The 21,125-nt window shown below is 41.7% G+C and overlaps 1 protein-coding gene across 5 annotated transcripts in view; it reads right to left on the bottom strand.

Moving 5' to 3' along the window:
* sema4d (sema domain, immunoglobulin domain (Ig), transmembrane domain (TM) and short cytoplasmic domain, (semaphorin) 4D) overlaps positions 1-17,129 on the bottom strand; it is a 43,097-nt gene extending 25,968 nt beyond the window's left edge. For 2 of the 5 annotated variants that reach the window (XM_085279799.1, XM_085279800.1), the window contains exons 1-2: positions 12,475-12,881; positions 9,324-9,438 (exon numbers count right to left, since the gene is read on the bottom strand). In XM_085279799.1, coding sequence (XP_085135925.1) covers positions 9,324-9,361 — 38 coding nt within the window. In that variant the 5' untranslated portion in view covers positions 9,362-9,438; positions 12,475-12,881. Of the gene's footprint in view, positions 1-1,833; positions 1,893-9,323; positions 9,439-12,474; positions 12,883-17,024 lie in introns of those variants that run through there. The other 3 variants (XM_085279802.1, XM_085279801.1, XM_085279803.1) reach the window with 3 other exon arrangements.
* Between the last annotated feature and the right edge of the window lie 3,996 nt (positions 17,130-21,125).

The following is a 21,125-nucleotide window of genomic DNA, read 5'->3' as shown; positions in this document are numbered from 1 at the left end:
TGTTGTCCTATCTAAAGTATACATATAACATAATAACTGAAATAACAATAATAAATAAATGTATAAAAGAAACATGAACAAGAGGAGCCTACAGAGCTCATTTCGGAAAAGCAGTGTGTTTGGCACAACAGTGCATTCAGATCATAATTCTGATAGCAAAAAGCTGCCGAACAGGACAGGATTTAAGAAACAACACCCCCCCACAAAAACGAATGTTTTCACCAGCCAAAATGGATTGTAACACTACAAATTCGGTAATAGATCACAGCTGATTTAAAACTACCTCTACAGGAATAAACTACCATTTTAATGCATGTCTTTGGTGAGCGGAACATTTGTCAACACTTTGCTAATCAGTCCTATTTCTGTTAAGCACTTTTGGTGTTGATCACAACAGCTGAAAGAGGTGCGGGCTGATGGCTGCGGCTGGAAACTGCATTATGTTGATAGGCCTCGAGCTGCTGAGGGGGAAAAGCAAACATCCCACAGGTGTTCGGATTCTTTTCATAATCGAGTGTGGCTGAGCGACGCATCCTGTACTGACAGTTTGCTGGGAGCGAGGCTCCTGTGACTTCACTCCATGCTGCCAGCTGATGTTTTCAGACTTTATCTCGTCAGGCCTCCCTACCTGGAACGCTAACTTTGTGTATTTTGTGTACGTTTTAGAGCCGAGATGAAATTGCGGCGATTGTGGTTCAAACATTCACTCTCACATTTAGCAGTTTCTTAAGGGAAGTGGTTTTCAAACAGTCTGTCGAGTCTGCAACCACTGCAGGTGGAGCAGGGACGAGCAGAACGAACGAACACTGAGTGAGGAATTTTTCAAGAGAAAGAAACATTTAATTTCATGAAAATTAAAAAGAAAAAAAAATGAACTACTTCTTTTTAGCTTTGGTCTCAGATTATAAATGAACACGTTTTAGCTCAAACAATTACTTACGGGTCTGTAAGTAACAAAAGAAGAGTTTATTCTTGCTTTACTGGTTTTGAGACGAGAAAAAAAGACGCTATGGCTACTAATTTTAGTATACCTGCATCTTCTATCCCATTTGGTGATTCTGCTGCTCTTGCAAACCGTAACCCCACAAGCTCAACACAGCTTTGAAAGTTGCTTAGAAAGGTAGTGAAGCTGGGCACGCTAGCATTTAAACATGCAGAGCACCAAAACAACACTTCTGCTCTCCTGTTCAAGTTTCAGAAAGTTGATAAAAAGACACCACCCTCCAAACGCTTTCAGGTGCCAAGTTTCTGTCTATCTTCAGCCACCCGGACACCACTTTGGCATATGGAGAAATTCAAAGCTTGACAGACCTGCCGTGCCTAGTTACGGTAGCTAAGCTGTGACTGGACAATTGCTGTCTGGGGGGGCCTGAGTAAAGCCAGAGTGAAAAGCTAGTTGCATGTGTACACAATACCCGTCACTACATGCATCATTAGATAACAGTAATTAAGGCAACGCAGACCGATAACTTGCTTCCAAGCAGACGCAGAACAGAAGAATCACGACTGGAAAAGCAAAGAAACACCGAATCTCATAGAGGAAAGCACAAGGGAATGATGGGTGGGGGAAAAAAGGAAGTTGCAAAAACAAAAGGATTCAAATCAGAATCAGGCTGTCCAAGTGAGATCATGCAAGGGAAACGCGCGCACACACACACACACACACACACCAAAAAACAGTAAAGCCCCAAAGTGGTTACAGGGGAAGGGGGTTGGAGAAGGTTGGAGAAGCATGCAGCATTCGTGTTGAAGCCTGCAAGCCAGCGAGCAGTGCAGTGTTGGTCTGCACAGCAAACAGGGAGGGGAAGGAGGGAGAGGAGTTGAGTTTCTGACCTGTGAATCCTTAAAGGATGCGACGCTCTTCCTCCGGAGAGAATTATAAAATTCTCAAGCTAGGGAGGGGGGGAAGAAGACAGAGAGATCAGACATGACATTCATGTAGTGTGTGAGAGCCTACAAGAGGAAGAAGGTTCAATGTGGCTAGGTCTTTTTTTTTTTTTTAGACCATGGTGACACAGATATAGTGATGATTCAATGCAAACCATGTTGTATATTCAGAATGACAGTAAATAACATTTATAGAAAGATGAAGCAATAGCCACACACACACGCACACACGCGCGCACGCACACGCACGCACACGCACGCACACACACGCACGCACGCACGCACGCACGCACACGCACGTGTGTGGATAATCATTTTTTAAAAAGACAAAACAATTATATAACAACTTAAATATCCACAAAGACTGTATTATCATGGTGATATCATATTAGAACCAATAGTGAGCGGCCAGTTATGACCATTAACCTCAGCTAAGGTTCCACTTCCTTTCCAGCCTTGCATGTCAAACAACCACATGTAAATAAAGAAGTATTTGCTCTTCCACACTGAATTTTATTTGCTTTGTGTGTGCTAATCTCATCCGTCACGGCCAAGCCTCAAAACCTTATAACTTCTGTTCTGCATAATTTCTAAAGAATCATCACTTTAATAAAACGACAAAAATGTTTAATTCTGCATCAGACAAAACGCTAAATTAAATCTGTTCCTTTAATTTCATAAGTTTTAGTAAAGAAATTTAAGTCCACAGCTTTCAGGCTGTATTTTGCCATAGCAGTGCTTTGAGGTAAATGCTACAATGCCATACAATGACAATGGCCATTTTCTTAGCTTAGCATGTTAACACTGAACTGTAAAGCTCAGTAGAGGCTCTTGGGAATGGTATTAATTCTGTGAATTAAAGAAAGACAGAGGTTCACAGTTAAAACACCTTAATCTGACAATAAATGTGTACAGGACTGTGCAAAAGTCTTGAGCCACCCTTGTTTTATGTTTGTTTGTTTTTTTAAATTTTCCTTCCAAGAAGCCAGATTTTGTCTTTGATTGATTGATTTTGTCTTTGGACACTGGCTGCTTTTTCCCCTCATTTTCAGACGAGTCCTTGTATCGCAGCACTTTCAAGGAATGTTTTTTGTTTGTTAAGCCACTTAACACTGACCTCTGAATCACTCAAGCATAAAAAAGGCACCTAACTCAAAGAACCAGTGTTGTCTCTACACATGACAATTTAGGAATCTTCAGGCACTTTGTTACCAGCAGCCTGTTACAAAAAGCACGTCATCTTCAGTTAGAGCTGAGAAAAATGCCAAAGACGAGGTACTTTTCTTGGTGTGCAACCTTTGAACGAATCTGAGGAAACTGAACAAGCAAGAAGTGACAGGCCACAAAGCTACACACATAAAAATAAAAAAATTAAGTCACACTATCTGCAGCAGATGAACAGTATCTGAAAGCCACGTCCTTAAGAAATAGGGAAAAAAATCCAGCAAAGAACAGTTTGTGGAAGAGCTTTGGAATATCCTTCCAGAAACCTGGGGAATTGTTCCTGAAGAAAGTTAAAAGAAACTTGAAGAAAGCTTGCCTAATCTGTTTTACTAGAATATATTAAAACATGAGTGCCTTAAGACTTTTGCACAGTACTTTAAATAGAATTCTAGGAGCAGTAAATGTACACTAAAGGTCAACCTTTTGGTTATGCTTCACTGTCTACTTCGTGAACTTCTTATTAAAAGCTAAATTCTTAACCCATCTGCTTCCTCTGGACTGCGTAGCTGTTTGTTGTGCTGCCACTCAGTGCATCAGATTGTTTCAAACGTTACTAAAATCCTGGTCAGTACTTTAAAAAGTACATCAAGTATCCTCTAAACCACTAGAAAGAACAGTCAAAGTAGCAAACAGTGAAACTCCACAGTTGAAAGAACTGTAGAAAAGTATTCATGAGGAAAAACCCTGAGCTGATATTTTTTAAAGAGCTTATGAAGTTTCGCACAGTCTCAGCCCTGGTGTTGTGCATCACTAACGAAACATAAAGATAACACAGACATTAGGGAATAATATGCAGCCAGGTGGAAAATTATTTCCCTTTTATTTTTTAGTGCATAAAAATACGATTTTTTTAGTCTAAAGAATGAAAGTAGAAATCTTCTTATTGTCCCTGAAACAGATGGGTGGGCCTCCATTCACAACACTTTCCAGTCGGTTCCCTCGCACCGCTTCTCTGAGCAAAATGAAAACAGGCTGAATTAATTCTTCCTACACGAGTAGACCAGCTTTATTCACACAGTCCTCTAAACTCGGCTTAGAGTTTCACTTGCTTTGACTAGAGTTCAATATGTGCCTCTGGGTCCGTTTCAACAGGTTCTTAAAAAGAATCAAATTTCTCTTCAGAAAAAAAACGCAAGAAAATATCGACAACACAACAAGGGGAAAAAAAGACTAAAGCTGAATGGACATTGTTGCTGGAGAAGTCCCAAACTATCTCAGAACAAGGAGATAAATGTTCCCCTCGAATGAATCCAGGTCAGCTAAATCAACCCAAATATGCAGATTCATTAGCATTTGCCTGGTAAGTTACTATAATGGAGGCCCCCTACACTACTGTATAAAAGAATAATCTGATTATGTTAAGCAGTGACGACTACAAGCATGGCTAGTTCTCTGATCGCATAAATAAAGCTTTAGATTTGCACGAGCATTGCCAACATATTATTGCTCTTTCTGGGTTTGATATTTGTTAAAGAGGAGACCACAGTATTCTGCAATGGGGTGGGATAGGTCGGGCAAAATTTAGTCTGCTTGACACATTTTTTTCCTCAAGTAGAAATTTCTCTCCTCTTCTTCCACTCTTAACTAATTTTCACTACGAGACCACCAAACAGAAAAAAGCTTGTATACAAACGAGCGCTGCATCGTCTCCCTGACTCTCTGACAGCATCAATGGAGAACTGGGAATAGATGACAGACGCAAGATTGATGAGCCGAAGGCCAAAGGGTGCATCCCCCTCGACATCTTCAGGAAGCGCTTTGACTTGGCTTTCCTCTGCTCCCACAAAACCCTGTGACAGCTGATACAAAGTTTTTAAACCGTGCACCCACAAACCTCAATGACACAACTGACACCACGCCTTCACATGTCTCAATTCAGGATGTTGAGACTGGGCGCAAGCCGAGCCAGTGCCCCGAAACATGCCCTTGGTGACACAGCGGTCTGGAGAACGGACGGAGAGGAAATGGAAATGTCAGGGTTTTTAAATTGATGAGTGGACTTGAATGAGGATGGGGCTAAAGTGTCCTTTTGAAGACTCTTCCAGCCAGAGCAAACGCTTTAGTAGCCCTACTTCAGGAACTCAGCTAATGGTAAACATACTGACCCCACTCTTCTGTGACACCCGATTTTCTCAGTTTGAACTACTGTTGGAACGTCTTGTCAAGATCTCTCTCCCCGTTTGGTAACAGTAATGAATTCAGGAACTTTGAAACAAATACTTCCTGGATGAACTCTCAGATTACACTATATGGACAAAAGTACTGGGCCAAATGGCTTAATCTTTGAATTTAGACATTTTCAGTCCCACTCCCACTGGTGTATAAAAAAATAATAATCATACACTTAGCCATGCAGTCTATCTTTACAAACATTTGTGAAAGAAAAGGTAGTTGTCAAGAGCTCAACAGACTTGAGCGCGATACTGTAATGGGATGCCATCATCGCAACAAGTCAGTTTGCAAAATTTCTTCCCTTCTAGTTATTACACAATCAACTGTCTGTGGAAGAATTTCAAAAGCCATGAATTGTCAGATTGTGCAAAAGATACAGAATGAGGTTTGCCAAGTGTGTAAAAACTGCCCGTGCTCTGTTAGACTCATTAACATTGGCAAAAAATCTGTGCACCGGGATCTTCATGCAATGGCTTTCTATGGCTGAGCAGCTCCTGTAGGTGTAATGTGGCCCAGTAGCTTTTTTTTCTCCCCCCACATAGTGCATGTGTCATAAAAGTTTAAACTGGCAAGAAGTTCAACGAGTAAAAAGTTCAAGCCAAACCCAAAGTTGTATTTTAAGTATCTCAGATGTCTATGGCATGCCTTATCAGCTTTGGTTCCCATTCATAAAAGTACACAGTAACTCTCCAGTCATGCAAGTGGCTTTTGGTGAGTCATCAAACAAAGTTTATTAGGTTACACACAGGTTTGGCACAAAGCTACTCTGAATAGCTCCTTTCCACATGCTAACATATTTCCCAAGGTAAAAATGCTTATTCCGAGCAGTTTGGTATGTTTTTCTGCTAACATTTGCAATTACCACAAAGTGCAGCTGATGGAAGTGTTATTAGTTTTGAAGTATGTGATAAATCCAACTGGTGGGCAAAAAGGAAAAATGAAGGGATCATTAAATTGGCAACTGTTCATCCTGAAAAGGAAACAAATTTCTGCGCAAATTTATTGTCAGTTCATCCCACAGTTGTTGAAACAATTTCCTCAAACCCACAAATGTCACCCTGGACGGAAGGTCTGGCCATTTTTTTAAGTCATCAGGATTCTTCTTCTGAACTTCATCGAATTGTGCACAAACTTCCACAAGCAAAGACCAGTATTATCCCCTGTTTTATTCAGGTGGCTGGAGGAAACTAGAAAACATTTAATAATAAATATCCAATAAAGAAGTCAAATTGCAGAGTGGTGTGCCCTTAAATATCTTTACTCACAAGGCTGCAACATTTAGCACATTTCTGGTGCCACTGTGGTTTTTACTGTAAGCAGCCATTAAGCATATAACCAGCTTGCATCCTCACTCCCCTGAGACTGACATGATTACACACATGGGGCCTAGACACAGATAAGCAAAGCGCATAAATAGACACCACACTGTCAATGTGCATGTGTCAACCTCGTGCACATGCACACTGTGCAGCTACCATTACTGTCCATCTATAAACATCCAAAGTTTCTGACAAGGCTGTCAGCAAACACCACCACAGGTGGGGGATGGAAGGAAAATGGTAGCAACAGAGGGAGAGAGGGAAAAATGGCTTTGCTAAGAGAGAGAGAGCAAATTCACACAGTGGTTGTAGAAAGGGAAGAGAACAGATGCGAAGGGCAAGGAAAAATGAGTAGGAGGAATCTCCTTATGGAAAACAAGACAGGAACAGTTACATAAAGAAAGCGGATAGTATGGTTTGAGGGCTTAAGGAACAATGCTTTTTTTTTTTTTTTTTATCTTGCTGTCCCCATTTTCCTTAAAGACCAGAGGCACCAGATGGAGATGCAATTCCCAATGAAGAGCTTACACTCAGCGCACTTCTGTCTGTATCGGAGTGTGTTTGAGGCACTGTGCTTCTCTTTGTCCTTCCTATGTGATGTAATATGTTCAACCCTGATGCAACTCTTTTAAGAGGGAAAAGAAAATAGGTGAAATTCCTGTTTACTCAATATACACAGAGTGAACAGAACATAGACTCTAGACTTTAGCACACACACACACACACACACACACACACACACACACACACAAAACAGTGTGTTGTAAGGGATTATGCAGGCTTGAATTTAACCAGGAAAAAAAAAAATGCCTCCAAGCACCAGGGAGCAAATCTGGCTTTAGAACCTTTCCTCATCCCAGAGCATCCTGGTACCAAAGGAAAATCCAGCAACTGAAACATGTTCGTGTCTGAGGATACTAGAGCAAATGTACAGGTGGATAATCAGCTTCTGACTCAAGCAGAAAATCTGATTGGAAAACATAGATCAGCTCTTCGATTAAACAAATGCCAGAAAATTATAAATAATCCAAAAAACACGTTTCCAGAGGCCAGCTTGACTTTGGGAATACCAAGTGGAATGCACACATCTGCAGGAATGTCCACTGGTATCCAGCTATGTGTAAATGTTTGCTCATGAGTGAACTAAGAAAAAAAAAGTGTGTGTGTGTGTGTGTGTGTGTGTGTGTGTGTGTGTGTGTGTGTGTGTGTGTGTGTGTGTTGGAGAGAAAATAAGTGGCCATCTTCTTCTGCCTTTGTGTGAATCTTAAGTAGACCCATGTTGAGGGAGGCTTTGTTCGCCGTCACCATCGGGGGGCACGTCCTCCAACTTTTCCCCTCACTTCCTTTCAACATAACATTTATCATTCATCCCAGTCAAACAATCATCCTACAACACGGGCGAGCATCTAGCACACAATAAGCTACCCTCCCACCACCACCACTTTCTGGTTGCTGGGATACCTTTCATCCAGCTTGTCAATATCATCATCTCTTACTTAGAAACTCCCCGTTCCTCGCTACAATTGATTCCGTGCAGCAGAGGCTTAATAAAAACTCTGCCACGTCTTGTTTTCAAAATAAAGTTTCCAAGAATATCTTCTCTTCTTTATACCGCATCCAAATCATTATAAAAACGTCTGGCTCGGCAAAAATTGCAATGCATCCTTGAGGGAACCTTCTAATTTGCAAGGGAAATTCCCTTCTGGGCAAATATAGGATTATTTGGATTTACTAAACTAAATGCATATTTTAAGCTGACATTACAGAGCGCCAGTGTTAACCAGGGAAGACACCCGAAGGCCTGCTTCATATAAAGACAGCGTGATTCACCAGATCCACCCCTCCCTTTTCCTGTTGCACTTTCAAAAGGGTTAACAGGTGCATTAGCAATAAGTGGAGAGATGCTGGAGTTGCTGACCCACAGCTAACAACATAATCTTATCAACTGTACTCTGTGCATATAACCCTCTGTCGCTTTATAAAACAGAAAGAGAAATTGGTAAACTCGAGCACATAATAGTTTGGGCCTTGTTTGACCTATTTTATGCAGTTTTTGTGCGCATCCCTTTCAGCTGACTGACCTGCACCACTTATTCCGCCTATAATGATTGCTGACAGCAGATTATTTTTCCTACTGCACCCAAATTCTCTATAGATCTCTGCAGATCAAATCCAACAAACACTGGAGTGAGAAGCAAAGGCCAAGTGGACAAAAGAGACAAAAAGGAGACAGACAAGTATAGATAGAAACCTGCAAAATGAAAAGGGGGAAGGGAAACAAAATGAAGAACACAAAGAATAAGCAAAAGAAGAGGCAGCATGAAAAAGGTTGAAAACCCTTTAAACGACTGTGTTTTGTGAGGGAAATAAAGAGCTGCTAGCAGCAACAGCAACATACCAGCACAGCGAACGAAAATGCAAATCAGCCCCCGATGCAAATGACATACATCTACAGGGGCCAAGCAGACTGTCTTTTTACCAACACTGCTTACCGTAAACCACATCAAACATCTCTCTGCGCTATCTGAACCCATTCCTCCTTGAATTCTGCACGGTTAACACACTTACAGGAATGCCTACAAGCTGGTGCAAAGCAAAATAACCACAAGAACAAGCATCATCTGGTTACTTCTCACTCAAACAAAACGCCTGATTACTGTGAGCTCTTTGCACGCCTACACATGAACGTGCTCTCCAGAGAAATAACAATAAGTCACTTACTTGTCCGTCATCACGTCGGCTAGCGAATACTGATTCATTAAATCTTCTTTTCACGTTCCTTCACACAGCTGAAACGGTTGAGCGAGACGCCCGGGGCTAAGGTCGCAGTACACGTCTACAAGAGAGGTTAAAAAAAAACAACAACAACATTGGGTTAGAGTAAATCATCGGAAATGAGAAAAACAATCGGGTACCCGCTTTCACTCTTCTGCATGTAAATAATAGCAGAACACGCGTCACAACGGGACTGAAAAAATAAAGCCAATGCCAAAAAAAACTGCAGTTCCTCAAATGACCACTTGGGGGTGACTCCAAGCAAGTTGATCCTTGTAGACTCCCAAGATAAAATATCTGACATTACACCAGAAATAGACATGTTTATAAAAATGCTGTTTTGGTCTATCGTAATCATTTCACACCCACAACAAACATACTATAGTTGATTTTCTTTTTATATTTATTTTAAATTGGCATGCCGACATGGGCAAGATAACTTGCTGCATGAGAAGGTGATTTTAGTGAACTTGAATCCGGCACTGTTGTTCATTTGTTGATGCCAGAGGTCAGAGGAGAACTGCCAGATTGCTTCAAGCTGATAGGAAGTCAGCAGTACCTCATGAGTACTACTGATTACAATCAAGGCATGCAGACGAATGTCTCTAAATGCACAATCCAATAAACCTTTAAACAGATGAGCTACAGCCTTAACTCTAGTTTCCACTTTGTATTTATATAGGCATTGAATAACAGCTAGCTTAACACTTTGACTTGGTTTGGTCACTTATCTCAATAAAAAACAAAACAAAACTGACAACTGCTAACCTTTATAATAGTAATTCAGTAACAGTAATTCAATGGGTGACACCATATATAGTCACCATTTCAGAAATGTATTCAAATGTAAGATGTGTTTTAACAGTCAATTAAAAAAAAAAAAGAACTGCCATCCATTTCAGATGTAGCAAAATTATGTAATTTAAAGACACAGCTATGCATTTTTGACCAATGACATCTTCAGAATATTAACAGGCATCTCAGTTTCTCTTGGGTGAAAAAGTTCAGCACATCTTTGGCTCCAAAAGACAAAAATTTTGTGGAGAAAATTTTTTTAAACCCCAAAAACCATCTTACATGTAGTCCGTGCTGGGGAACATCTGACTTTTGCAGACACACTTGACCTGCTCACAATTAGCCAAGCAAGGCCTGGTCTGTTCAGCTTTACTGTTTCCATAGCTACCAAAGCAGCCAACCAGCCAGCTAGCTAGCATAAATAGAGTGCACCAAGGAGCCCACCGGGTAGTGAACAGACACTATGAATCAGTGGGGCTGGTTATAATCCAGGATCAAAGGATGAATAATTCATCAATCATCCTTATGAAAAGGTCAAAAGATAATTATCAACAAGGTGTTAAAAAATACCATACAAATCTATTGAAAAAAATGTTTAGATAATGCCCCTCTAATGATGCACATTTACATATGCACATAAATCATAAATCAGCAGATTAACTTTGCTGCCAGGATTCTGAATCTGAAAGTTTAATAAGCTGATCAGATGAGGCGTATCCTGTCTGTGTCCCGCTGGCTGATGCTCCATCTCCAAACCTGGCATTAGCTCCTCAGCTTATCTGACCTTAAAAGATTATGATAGCAGCACATCAGATTTATAGATTATACTCAGTTATGTGTTAACGTGACACAGATTACAACCTGCAGGAGTGGGACTTAGCTCCTGTAAGCAGATAAACATTAAATACCAATTCATATGCAGCTAAATGTGCATGAGGGGGGGTGAAGGTAAGGTCTCTGCCCCACCCAATCCAATCGTAAATCAGCCTCAAGCCCAGAGGCACCAGTAGCAGCCAGTCAGTGAGTGGACAGTGGCTTTTCCTGCTCCTTTTATCTATGCAAACAGCTACTCTTCACCTCCATCCTGAACTCTAAACTTTACATCTGCCACCCATCTTTTTCCCTCTCTGATGCATTGATTTCCTTCATCACTCATACAGATGTTCACTGAACTTCAGTCCATCTTGTGCATTGTCTGTATACAACCAAGTAATTGATGGTAATCGATTTAGAGGCCATTTCCTCTGCTCCCTCAGATGCTGTTGTTATTGTTGTTGAAATTATTTCCAAAAAGGATAAATAGACTCCAGAACAAACAGAGTTGTCGCTGATAATTCTGAACTCATCCATGACACCAGGATAAATCTAACGTCAGCTTTCCTTCCAGTATTTCCAAAATAACATTTTCTTACAACACTGGACTTTTCCAAATATGCAAGAGGCCACAGTTTTGCACAATGTGGCAGACACTCAAGTATGAAACTACCTCGTGCCCACTGTGGTGCTGGACCCATTTGGTGTTTTCCTGCAAAAGCGAGGAGTTCCTTACCCAGAGCCCCAAATTAAACCGCCTTCTCCTCGTGCAAACAATGATGCAGTGCCTCGATCCTGGCTCGGTAACTGTGCTGCTAGATTTAAGCAGCTAGTGGTGAGGGAAATAAATAAAAACATAAATAAGTGACACGAATGCCAAAAGACCGGTGGTTTCCACACATGCAAAGCAGAAAGAGGACCTGCTCAGAGCTAGAAGAACGACACGCTTTGAAGTGAAGTGAGAAGACGTGTGATCCACCTGCAGTCTAAACAAATTAACATTAAATTGAGCAAAACCCAGCATTGTTTCTACAAGGATTTCATACCCAGATAAGGAGACCAACTTGTGGCAAGCTACAGGAAAATTTAAATATCCAACCTGGGGGGAGATTTATGAACAGCTTGTAAGAAGACGAACACTTTCCACGTCTGCCAATAAACACCGATTTCCATAAATAAGATACTGTCCTTTTCTGTTTCTCCATTAATTCACACAGCCAGAGTGAACAGCCAAAAAGGAAATAAGGTAATGTGGAAACTCCCTTGCTGCATGCCCCAGCACACCCAGCACATTGAATTATTTACCTCACATATGAGATTTGGGTAAAAATAGCATGCACCATTTTGGACACTCTCTCCACCCTACAGAGCAAGCTTTGACAGGCATCTTCTATTGCCAAAACAATAAATAAATAAATAAAATTCTGTTGATATCTATCATTGTTAGGTGGCAGCATACAGCCGGAGCTGTGTGCGACGTGAATCTTACCATAATCTGAGTGGGAAGATCCTGCAGGTATAGAAGCTCTTCCAACGTGGCTCAGACACACTGTTATTACTGGTACAGTCGTGAAAGGTTTGCATGACAGATGTTAAAAAAAATATAATAAAATCTGGTCATCCAGCACAACCAGCCTGTCACCTCCTCCCTCTCTGCTCACCAGTCAAGAGCAATCTGTCTCTCTCTCTCTCTCCATCTAGCATGATCAACACTGAAGGTGAAGGAAAAAAAAGGGAACGCAAGATGCTGCAAAGGCTGGAGAGACAGGGCTCGCATTCAAGACCTATTTCACTTTGGCACATGCCAGTGACAGGCTGTCTCCATCTGAGCGTAAGGCGAAACTGCTCGTATTCCCTTTCCTCCCTGTCGCAGCAGTCAAACACTGCTCACCGGCGGAGAGCGAGAGCCCTGAGATCGCGCCTCTGGAAAGCCTCAGTGCACACAATCGCTGAGGAGGGGGAGGGGGACAATTTGTGGGGGGCGGTGGGTAAGGGGAGAGAAGATGGGGGAAGGGGAGGTTAGGGTAGTGACTGTGTGTGCATCTGTGGGAGTGTGTCTATTGTTGACGAGTGTTGAGGAGCCCCCCCTTTTTTTTTTCTTCCCCCACTTCTCTAAGGAGTGAATGGGGACTGCAGGTTCAGCCGGTGCACTCCTTTATTCAGCCCCGGGCGACAAAAACTCCACACGTAGGTTAACAGCGAAGACAGTTTGCATCCTGGGGACATAAATAAGAGGAGCTGGGACTTCTTCCTGTTTATCCAGTCAGTGAACTATCAAACGTTGAGTGACGTCAGGCTGACAAAAGAAAAACTATCCTCTTTAAACAAACCCAGCTGAGCATTTGACAAAAGAACGACTACTTTATCTCAGATGAAAGATGCCCTCCTCTTGTCAGCTGTGTCACACCGTGATATTCTCCGCAGCGACAGAATGTACTGTATGTAGGCGTCGTCTCCCAACTCCATTACCTCCCAGCTCCCTGCTCTCAGGAACACAACGCTGGGAACCTTTTCAAAACATCAAACAAGCTGTCGATAGCATGACAGCGCCGGATCACTAAGCTTCCTGCTCTCTCAGCATTATCAGTCATAGCTGCGGGGGCCAGCACCTTGGGAATCTTCACAGCTTTCCTGTATACAGTTTCATTATCGCGATTACGGTTGTCACACTTTCTAACTTGCAACTAAACTCTCTTGCAATCTTCAATAGCGGCGAATGAAAACCATTACAGCAGCCAAACCCTGAAGGGTGTGGACTATTATTGGAATATTTTCTCAGAACGTGCTTAACAAAAGACACAGAACACAGTTTCACACCCAGTGTTTGCCTTCGCCTACGCCGACTCAAAACCACCATTCAATGGTGACACGATCTCTGGAATGCAGCAGTGCATTATGCATGGCCAGTACCATGCATGCAGACATAAAAGTGCCTACACATGCCACTGTCTGCTGCTGATGTGGAACCAGATGCTACTCTGCAGCCAGAAGGAAATTATTCCAGCCTGAGGGATACTAGGGTGTGCCACGAAGGGGGGGTTGGGTGTTTCCAAAGGAAGAGGGGGGGAGGCCGCCACAGATGTCCATTTCATCGAGCACACCTCAACATCAGAGGAGCACAAGCTGGCCACTGACCCCTAGCCTTTAACTCCAGCAAGACCAAAACAATGAGCCATACATCACACACGTCCCCCATATTTCCTTGAATGGCGACGTATGAACGCCAAACGCCACGCAGGTGTGGACTGAGCTTTAAAGAAGGAAGAATCATGTTTACGCTCTCGTCTGCCTTAAGAAAACTGTATTGTTAATGAGATGGGGAGAACAATGAGGATTATGCATCAAAGACAAAACACCTTTTTACGGTGACTCCCCCAACCTCCCAAAGCAGGAGGGGGAAGGTGCCACTGCCCAGATCAATTGCAGGTATTCTTTTGTGCCTTTTTAGGGAGAAGAGCTGGTAGACAAGTGAAAGGAAAAATAATAAAGGCTTAATTGCTCAGGCCACCTTAAAAGCCATTAAGACTTTATTCAATTCATACTAAATACAGTGCAGGTATGCCAAGGAAGGTGGCACGTCTAAAAGTGTTGTCTTTAAGGTGGCTGAATAGTTGTGTTTGCATGTGAACACAAACACAGTGTGTGTCTGTCTCTGTGTTTGTGCTTACTGCAAGCTTCCTATACAAAAATGCTGGACCTGCTCCAGCAAGGACCAATTTCAATACTTTTTGTCAAATTCCTCTGCAAAACAGCGAGAGCTCGTTCTGAAAACCCAAACAGGGCATCCAACTAAATAAGGCCTGACATCCATAACAAGTGACATTTCTGCAGAAAGTTCAGATTTAAAACAAAACTTTCATTCAGCCAAGCGCTTCCTGACTCAATGTCCGATTTCCCAACCAGCTCTAAATTGATTATTGCCTTTCCTAAAGGACTCTAAAGATAGGTTTGCGTGTTTGTGTGCAGTTAGCATTAACAAGCAACGGTGTCCTGTGTGATTTCACTTAGCACATGCGAATCCTGTGCTTTCAATTAGAGAGACATGACCTAATCACTCATCCTAATCTGGTACGGGGAGATAAACAAGAGTTGTTTTTTTTAAATGACTGTAACCAGACTGCTTTTAGACTAAACACTAACTCTGCAACATTAACCTTTCTTTCCAGCAGATGTTCCAAACCCAGAAAGAAACACTAGAAACCTTAAAAAAAAAAGCACAACTAAAACCTCTAATCCAAGGGAAAGTCAGAGTGACAGACAGAAATGTCTGACCCGCTCAGCAGCAGGCAGCCAGTGGTTTAATGATTTGTCTACTGCTGGTGAATGATCACACAGCAATATCCTGTTCTGGCTAGTTCTGTGAACCCCCCCTGAAGGCCCTGCCTGACATGATTCTGGCGTGCTTTGGTGCCAGCTAGCCCATCATATTGACAAGATCCGGGTGTCTGCCCCCCGTGCCTAATGTGACCCTCCGAGGACCTCTGGAATGAAAATCGACGAGGCAGAAGAATTACATATTGAAGCCGCCAGGGAAGGCTGCGATGCTGGACGATGAGAAGAGAGAGGCGGGGCTGGTAAAGTCACTAACAAAGCTGTGAAAACAAGATGCTGGCACTTTCCAAAATTCTTCAGCGCTTATGCAATGTAAACCAACCTTGTATATAATCATTGTAATATCATAGGGCTGGTTTATAACTCAAATGATCGGCATTCAGTCATTAACGTATTGAGGTAAGACAAATACTGCAATTTATAACAACTTCTGTTGTACTAAAGTCTGCAGCTAACAATTGCTGCGTTACCTATAGATTCTTTTAGACATAAAAAAGTAAGTTGAGACTAAGATAAAAAAAATTATTATTTTTTTGAGCCAAAATGTTGAAATTGTCTAGTTCTACCTTGTCATGCATGCATATTTTCTACTCTTCATGGTGTTTTCAGAACAGACACTTTTTCCTCCAGCCCATAAAATGGAAGATTAACTTATAATTAAGGCAATAATTACAACAATTATTATTTTTTTAAAGTTCCTCTTTAGTTTTCCTTCAGTCCTTTCATCTGGCATCAGGAGAAGAACTTGAGTCTGAGAGGCCACCTGTCCCTATCCTTCCCTCCATGCTTACAGAAGGTCAAGAGCAGGCGTGGGAGGATCACCAAAGAACCAAAAACAGTCACAGAGAAATGCAGGACTGCCAGGTCAGAGGGCAAATGTGGAGAGGAGGAAGACAAAAAGCATAACCTATTATTCAGTGCAGCCTGCTCACCACCTAAGATTAGACATGCATGCAGGTGAAAACGCTCTCCTGATGAAACCCATGCGCAGGTCACTGCCGACCCTCCCCAGTCTTGGTAGTACAACATGCCCTGAAACTTGGAGAACTCCTAAAACTCCCCCAAGAGGCCTCAGAGTGCATGCTGCAGGTCTTTATTTCACTCGGTGACATTTGGGTGCTCTTCATATAAACTGTGGTTACGTGGCTGTGTGCTTCAGCGCTGTCAATAAAGGGCTTTTGTTGCTGCAGTGAAAGCGCTCTCTTGATTTATGCATGCCAAGGGTAGAAAACCCTCGACTGACCTCTAAGGTGCCAGACTGGCATTTTAAAATAACAGTTTAATACTTTTAAAAAAATGCGTGTGAGCTGGGGGACAAGAGATAATGAAGTACAGAGGAGGGTTTTTGCGATTAAAAGACAGCATGGACTCCAGAGCCGCCCGCTGCTAACATCTTATTTTCTGCTCTGAAACGTCGAGAGAGAGTAATGTAAAAGCCGAAAGCTGGAGTTTTAAAAAATGGCTTAGAAGTAAAACACTAAAACGATGCATTTTCCACACCTCCCTTTGTCTCTGTTGGGGTTTCAGCTACAGCGCAACAAGTGCAGCTGAGCTTGAAGTCTGCGACGGCACGCACGAGTACGGAGCCGCGAGGCTACAGCCCTGAATCACTCCGCGTTTTAGAGAGGGGGACAAAAAACACAGATGCTACTTTCACCGAGCAGATAGCCGCAGGTTAAACATTTCACTGAACTTAAAGGTACTCACTGTGGGACGTTTCCCGGTGCGTACGGAGATGAGGGTTGAGGCAGCGTGACAAAGTTTGACTTGACGCTCTCTCTCTCAGCTCAGCATGGCGGCGACTGAGGCCACAGAGTGGATTCAAAACTCTCCGGGCTGAGATATCAGCAGACAGGGGGAGGGTGCACAGGGAGGCGGCGAGAAGACAAGGTATCTCCAGAGAGCGCACAGCCACATTCAGACAGGCTCCTCTTTTCTTTTTTCTTTTCTTCCAGGCGACCTGTCTAGACTGAAAAGACTATCATTTTGAAATACTGTACTTAAAAAAATTAAATACACTTTTTAAATAAATCCTATCGCACCTTACATTTACTGCACATACTCGGATATTGTATTAACAATATTTTATACTGCTAGTAAAAACTTTAATTTAATTTATAACATAAATAAATAAATAAAATTATGTATTAGATGGGTTACTCAGGATATGTTAAATAGGAGATCTGGAATGTTGTTTCTGTTTCTGTTCATTTATTTCTTTCAGGAACCAAAATACATTAATTACATAAAAGGAAAAGATGTAGTGTATCACGTTTAGCTGCCAGGTAATTTCCTTGTGCAGTTCCTGGGCATGTAAAACACATTACAAAAACTCACATTCCCACATATATACACATGCAGACACACAATAACAAAAGATAAACAACTCAAAAATACTAAAATATCTTCTTATTTATTATATTTTAATATGTTTTGATTGATATTTATGCAGTGTGCATTGTCACTTCAGTTCCAGCTCCCTACTTTTAAATGCATAGATAGATAGAGCTAGCAGACCTACTCGAACTCAGTCATGAAAAGTAACATTGAGGTACTTGTTTACTTAGGTTTATGTAAATCAGCCCTCCATAAAAATACAAAATCAAAATATTATGTGTAGTATTGTGCTCATGTTTCCAAATGTCATCCACAAACAAATAATCACAGCTGCACTTTTATTATCCTTTTATGAATGTTTCATTTGTTCTTTTTCAGCTTTAAACCATAATAGGCACCTCCCAAAGGAAGATCATAGTCCGGATGTTTACTATACAGTAATAGGTGACTGATTTGTATATTTTAATGATATTTCATTATACTTTAACAGAGACTGACCTGGCTCAGCAGCCGCGTCTAACTGATGTATGTAACTAATTATATCTGTGGATATTATTTTAAAGTTTCACAGTCTTGCACTGCTTTTCACGTATTGTCTTTATTTTTGTTAACATCCTTGTGAATAATCCATCTGTAGGTGGGACCACTGGGTTCAAAAGATCACTGCCAACGTTCAAAGGTTACACAATATTTTCCTGAAGGAGAAGTGACTTGAAAACACACTGGAGAGGGAAAGACAGACTGACCCTTGTCTTGTTGTGCAGGACAGAGAAGGAGGGAGTGGGGCTTTCCATGGCACCGCAAGCTGAAAACAATACCATCTTTGAGTCAACGACAGATTGCTGCTGCTACAAGATAGAACAGTATCACAGTACACCTCTGTGACTACTTTGTGGGTTCACTGAGCAACAAATGCCAAGAACTTTACCTGCCCAGCTGAGCTGCAGTAAGCCTCTAATGTCCTTTATTGCAAGTCGTTGGTTAGGCTGTACCCTTAAACATGCCAGCGCTTCCAGGCATCTTCTGCTCAACTACAAATTGTTTATTTTCATATCAGCCCCCGGTGATTTGAGAGCTTTGAGCTGAAGGCTGGCTGTAGTTAAAAGGGGACGGCCAGTGCTGCCCTGAAATGAATACGAAAAGCAGCTGGGTTTATCTTCACTCACTCTGTGACATGTGCTTCTAAGAGAAAACAGGTGACCCAGGAGGAGGAATGTATGCTAACTTAAATGTAATGCTGCAGCTCGAGTGATTTGCTATCACTTAAAAGACCTGCATTTTACATCATATTAGATTTACTAATGCTTGTTTTTCTAGGTCTTTCTGAGCTTGTCTGCCTCACCTTGTTTAAATAGACGTCCAAACTTATGTTTGTTAGTGTTAAAAAAAGACCGATATATGGATTAAAGAATCTTATTTTCCTGTTGCTGTTGATAGGAATATCAAATGATTGCATGAAATGAAAAAAGCAAGAGAGTGAGTGTCAGAGCACTAAGTAGATGCACATATACTTACACACACTGGCACACAATAGAGCAGAAAAATTAATAGAGCAAGGTGTAGCTTTCCAGTGTAAGTATATGATCTTCATGCCCAAGCCCTTCAGACACACTGGTTGGATATATTTAGAGTCCCTCGTCGGTGTATCCATGCTACAAGGCAGACCGCAATTATTCCCAACAGTGGAAGGGCCAGTGCTGGTCTGAGATCAGTAAAGAGGAGAGTGCGTGTGTGTGTGTGTGTCAACTGGTACGGGACAGGATTAACGCCACAAGAGTCAGAAGCCAGCTCTGCCAGTGGTCCATTTGCATTGAAAGTAAGCCCAGCAAACTCAGAATGTTTTGCTGGGCTTGTTCTTACATTCAAATGCTAAGTAGTGCAATTCTAAAGAAATTAAGCCGTAAAAAACGTAACCATGTGATCTATAATATCAGTACAAGAGCAGTTGAAGAGCGTGACTGGTACACTTCATGGTGCTGAAATAAAAATGATGATAATAATAACAACATATGGCAGAGAAGTGAGCTTTTCTTGTGACTTTTTTAGTCATCTGGTAAGCAGTCTGTGGGAAATTGGACCCTTGAATGCTGAATTCATGTGTGATTTTATCACAGGCGTGCAGAAGTGAAAGAGGAAAGGAGTTTTTTGGGCTCCTTATTTAGCTGGTCTCTCCTCTGTATTTACTTTTTGTTCTTATTTTCCTTTTCTAATAAGCCATGCACAATGAAACGCATGGTATTTGTTTTACAAAGCCTAGGTACTTCTCTGAATTCAACGCCTAGTTATGAACACCAAAACAACTAAGGCAGCTGATATGTTTGCCTGAGGCAGCAAGGCTACAGTAAGTATGTGGTGCTAGATTATATATGTTTGTGTTCTTTTAATTTTACACTGGACCGCAGTAATAGAAACAGTCATCTGTGCCACACAACGGCACAGTGTCAATTTCAAATCTCATTTAGAAATGTTTCTGAATACCTTGAACACTCTAATGTTATGCCCTACCAGCGCTGCAAACCAGTATTGCTCTGCAGCAGGTGTCTGCCTGAAGTCTGACAAAGCAGTACCATCTAGTGGCAAATAGTGAACATGTCAATATGTTTACATGAACCATTGCCCTCACATCTACTGCCATAGACTGTATAGAAAAAACAGCCTGCTGCAGTTATCCCAAATGAGTTAACTGCGCCCCCTGGCTGCCAGCTTTCCAATGTGTCCGATTGTCGACAGATATACCCTACAATGACTGTTGTTAACCCCACTCCCTGTCAGTGGCCTCCATGGTATCATCATCAAATCAATATGACTGCAAGTTTGCTGATTGCACCAACAGTTTTGTTGGATGCAAAGAATCAAGAGTAACCTTAGCGAACTCCTCTACTTACCTCATGTTTAGCCTACAAGAGATCATCACTACTTAATATATTTGGTGCACTTGAATGAGTTCTGAGAATGAGCAAATGCATGTTTAAATTATGTAATCAAATCACAACATGATCACAAACTTCCACTACTGTTCTAAAAACATGCACCATTTTCAGTATGGGTTTTTTTTGTGCCACTGTTTTTCAAGCACACTCAGAGGAAGTTATGAATGAATATTACCACAAACCATCATTAACCATGATCAGTGAAGCATCCAATGGCACAATCCTGGGAGGTCAAGAGTAGCAAGTGATACAGTGCTGCTCCCAAAATATCTAAGCTGGGACTGAAGTGAGTTACATGACATTTGCAGCATATATTTTAATAAAATTACACTGCAGTGTAGCTGTGAGTAAAGCTGATTAAAAATAAACATTTGCGACAGGTTTCAGGTGCGTACCCTTCGTTTTAATAGGCTTTAAGTTTCAACACTGAAATATAAATCCAGCCATTTTTGCGGGGCGGGGCGGGCCGATAACTCGCCCTCCAATCAGCGGCTACAATGGGTTAACATGTGCTCCCAGACGACCAATAGCGAGGGACGGA

This window comes from Mchenga conophoros, linkage group LG7 (assembly GCF_057382185.1).
Source record: "Mchenga conophoros isolate Kocher_MC1m ecotype Shallow Benthic linkage group LG7, M_conophoros_male_GT1.1, whole genome shotgun sequence".
NCBI lineage: Eukaryota > Metazoa > Chordata > Actinopteri > Cichliformes > Cichlidae > Mchenga > Mchenga conophoros.
This window is presented reverse-complemented; position numbering and strand designations above follow the sequence as displayed.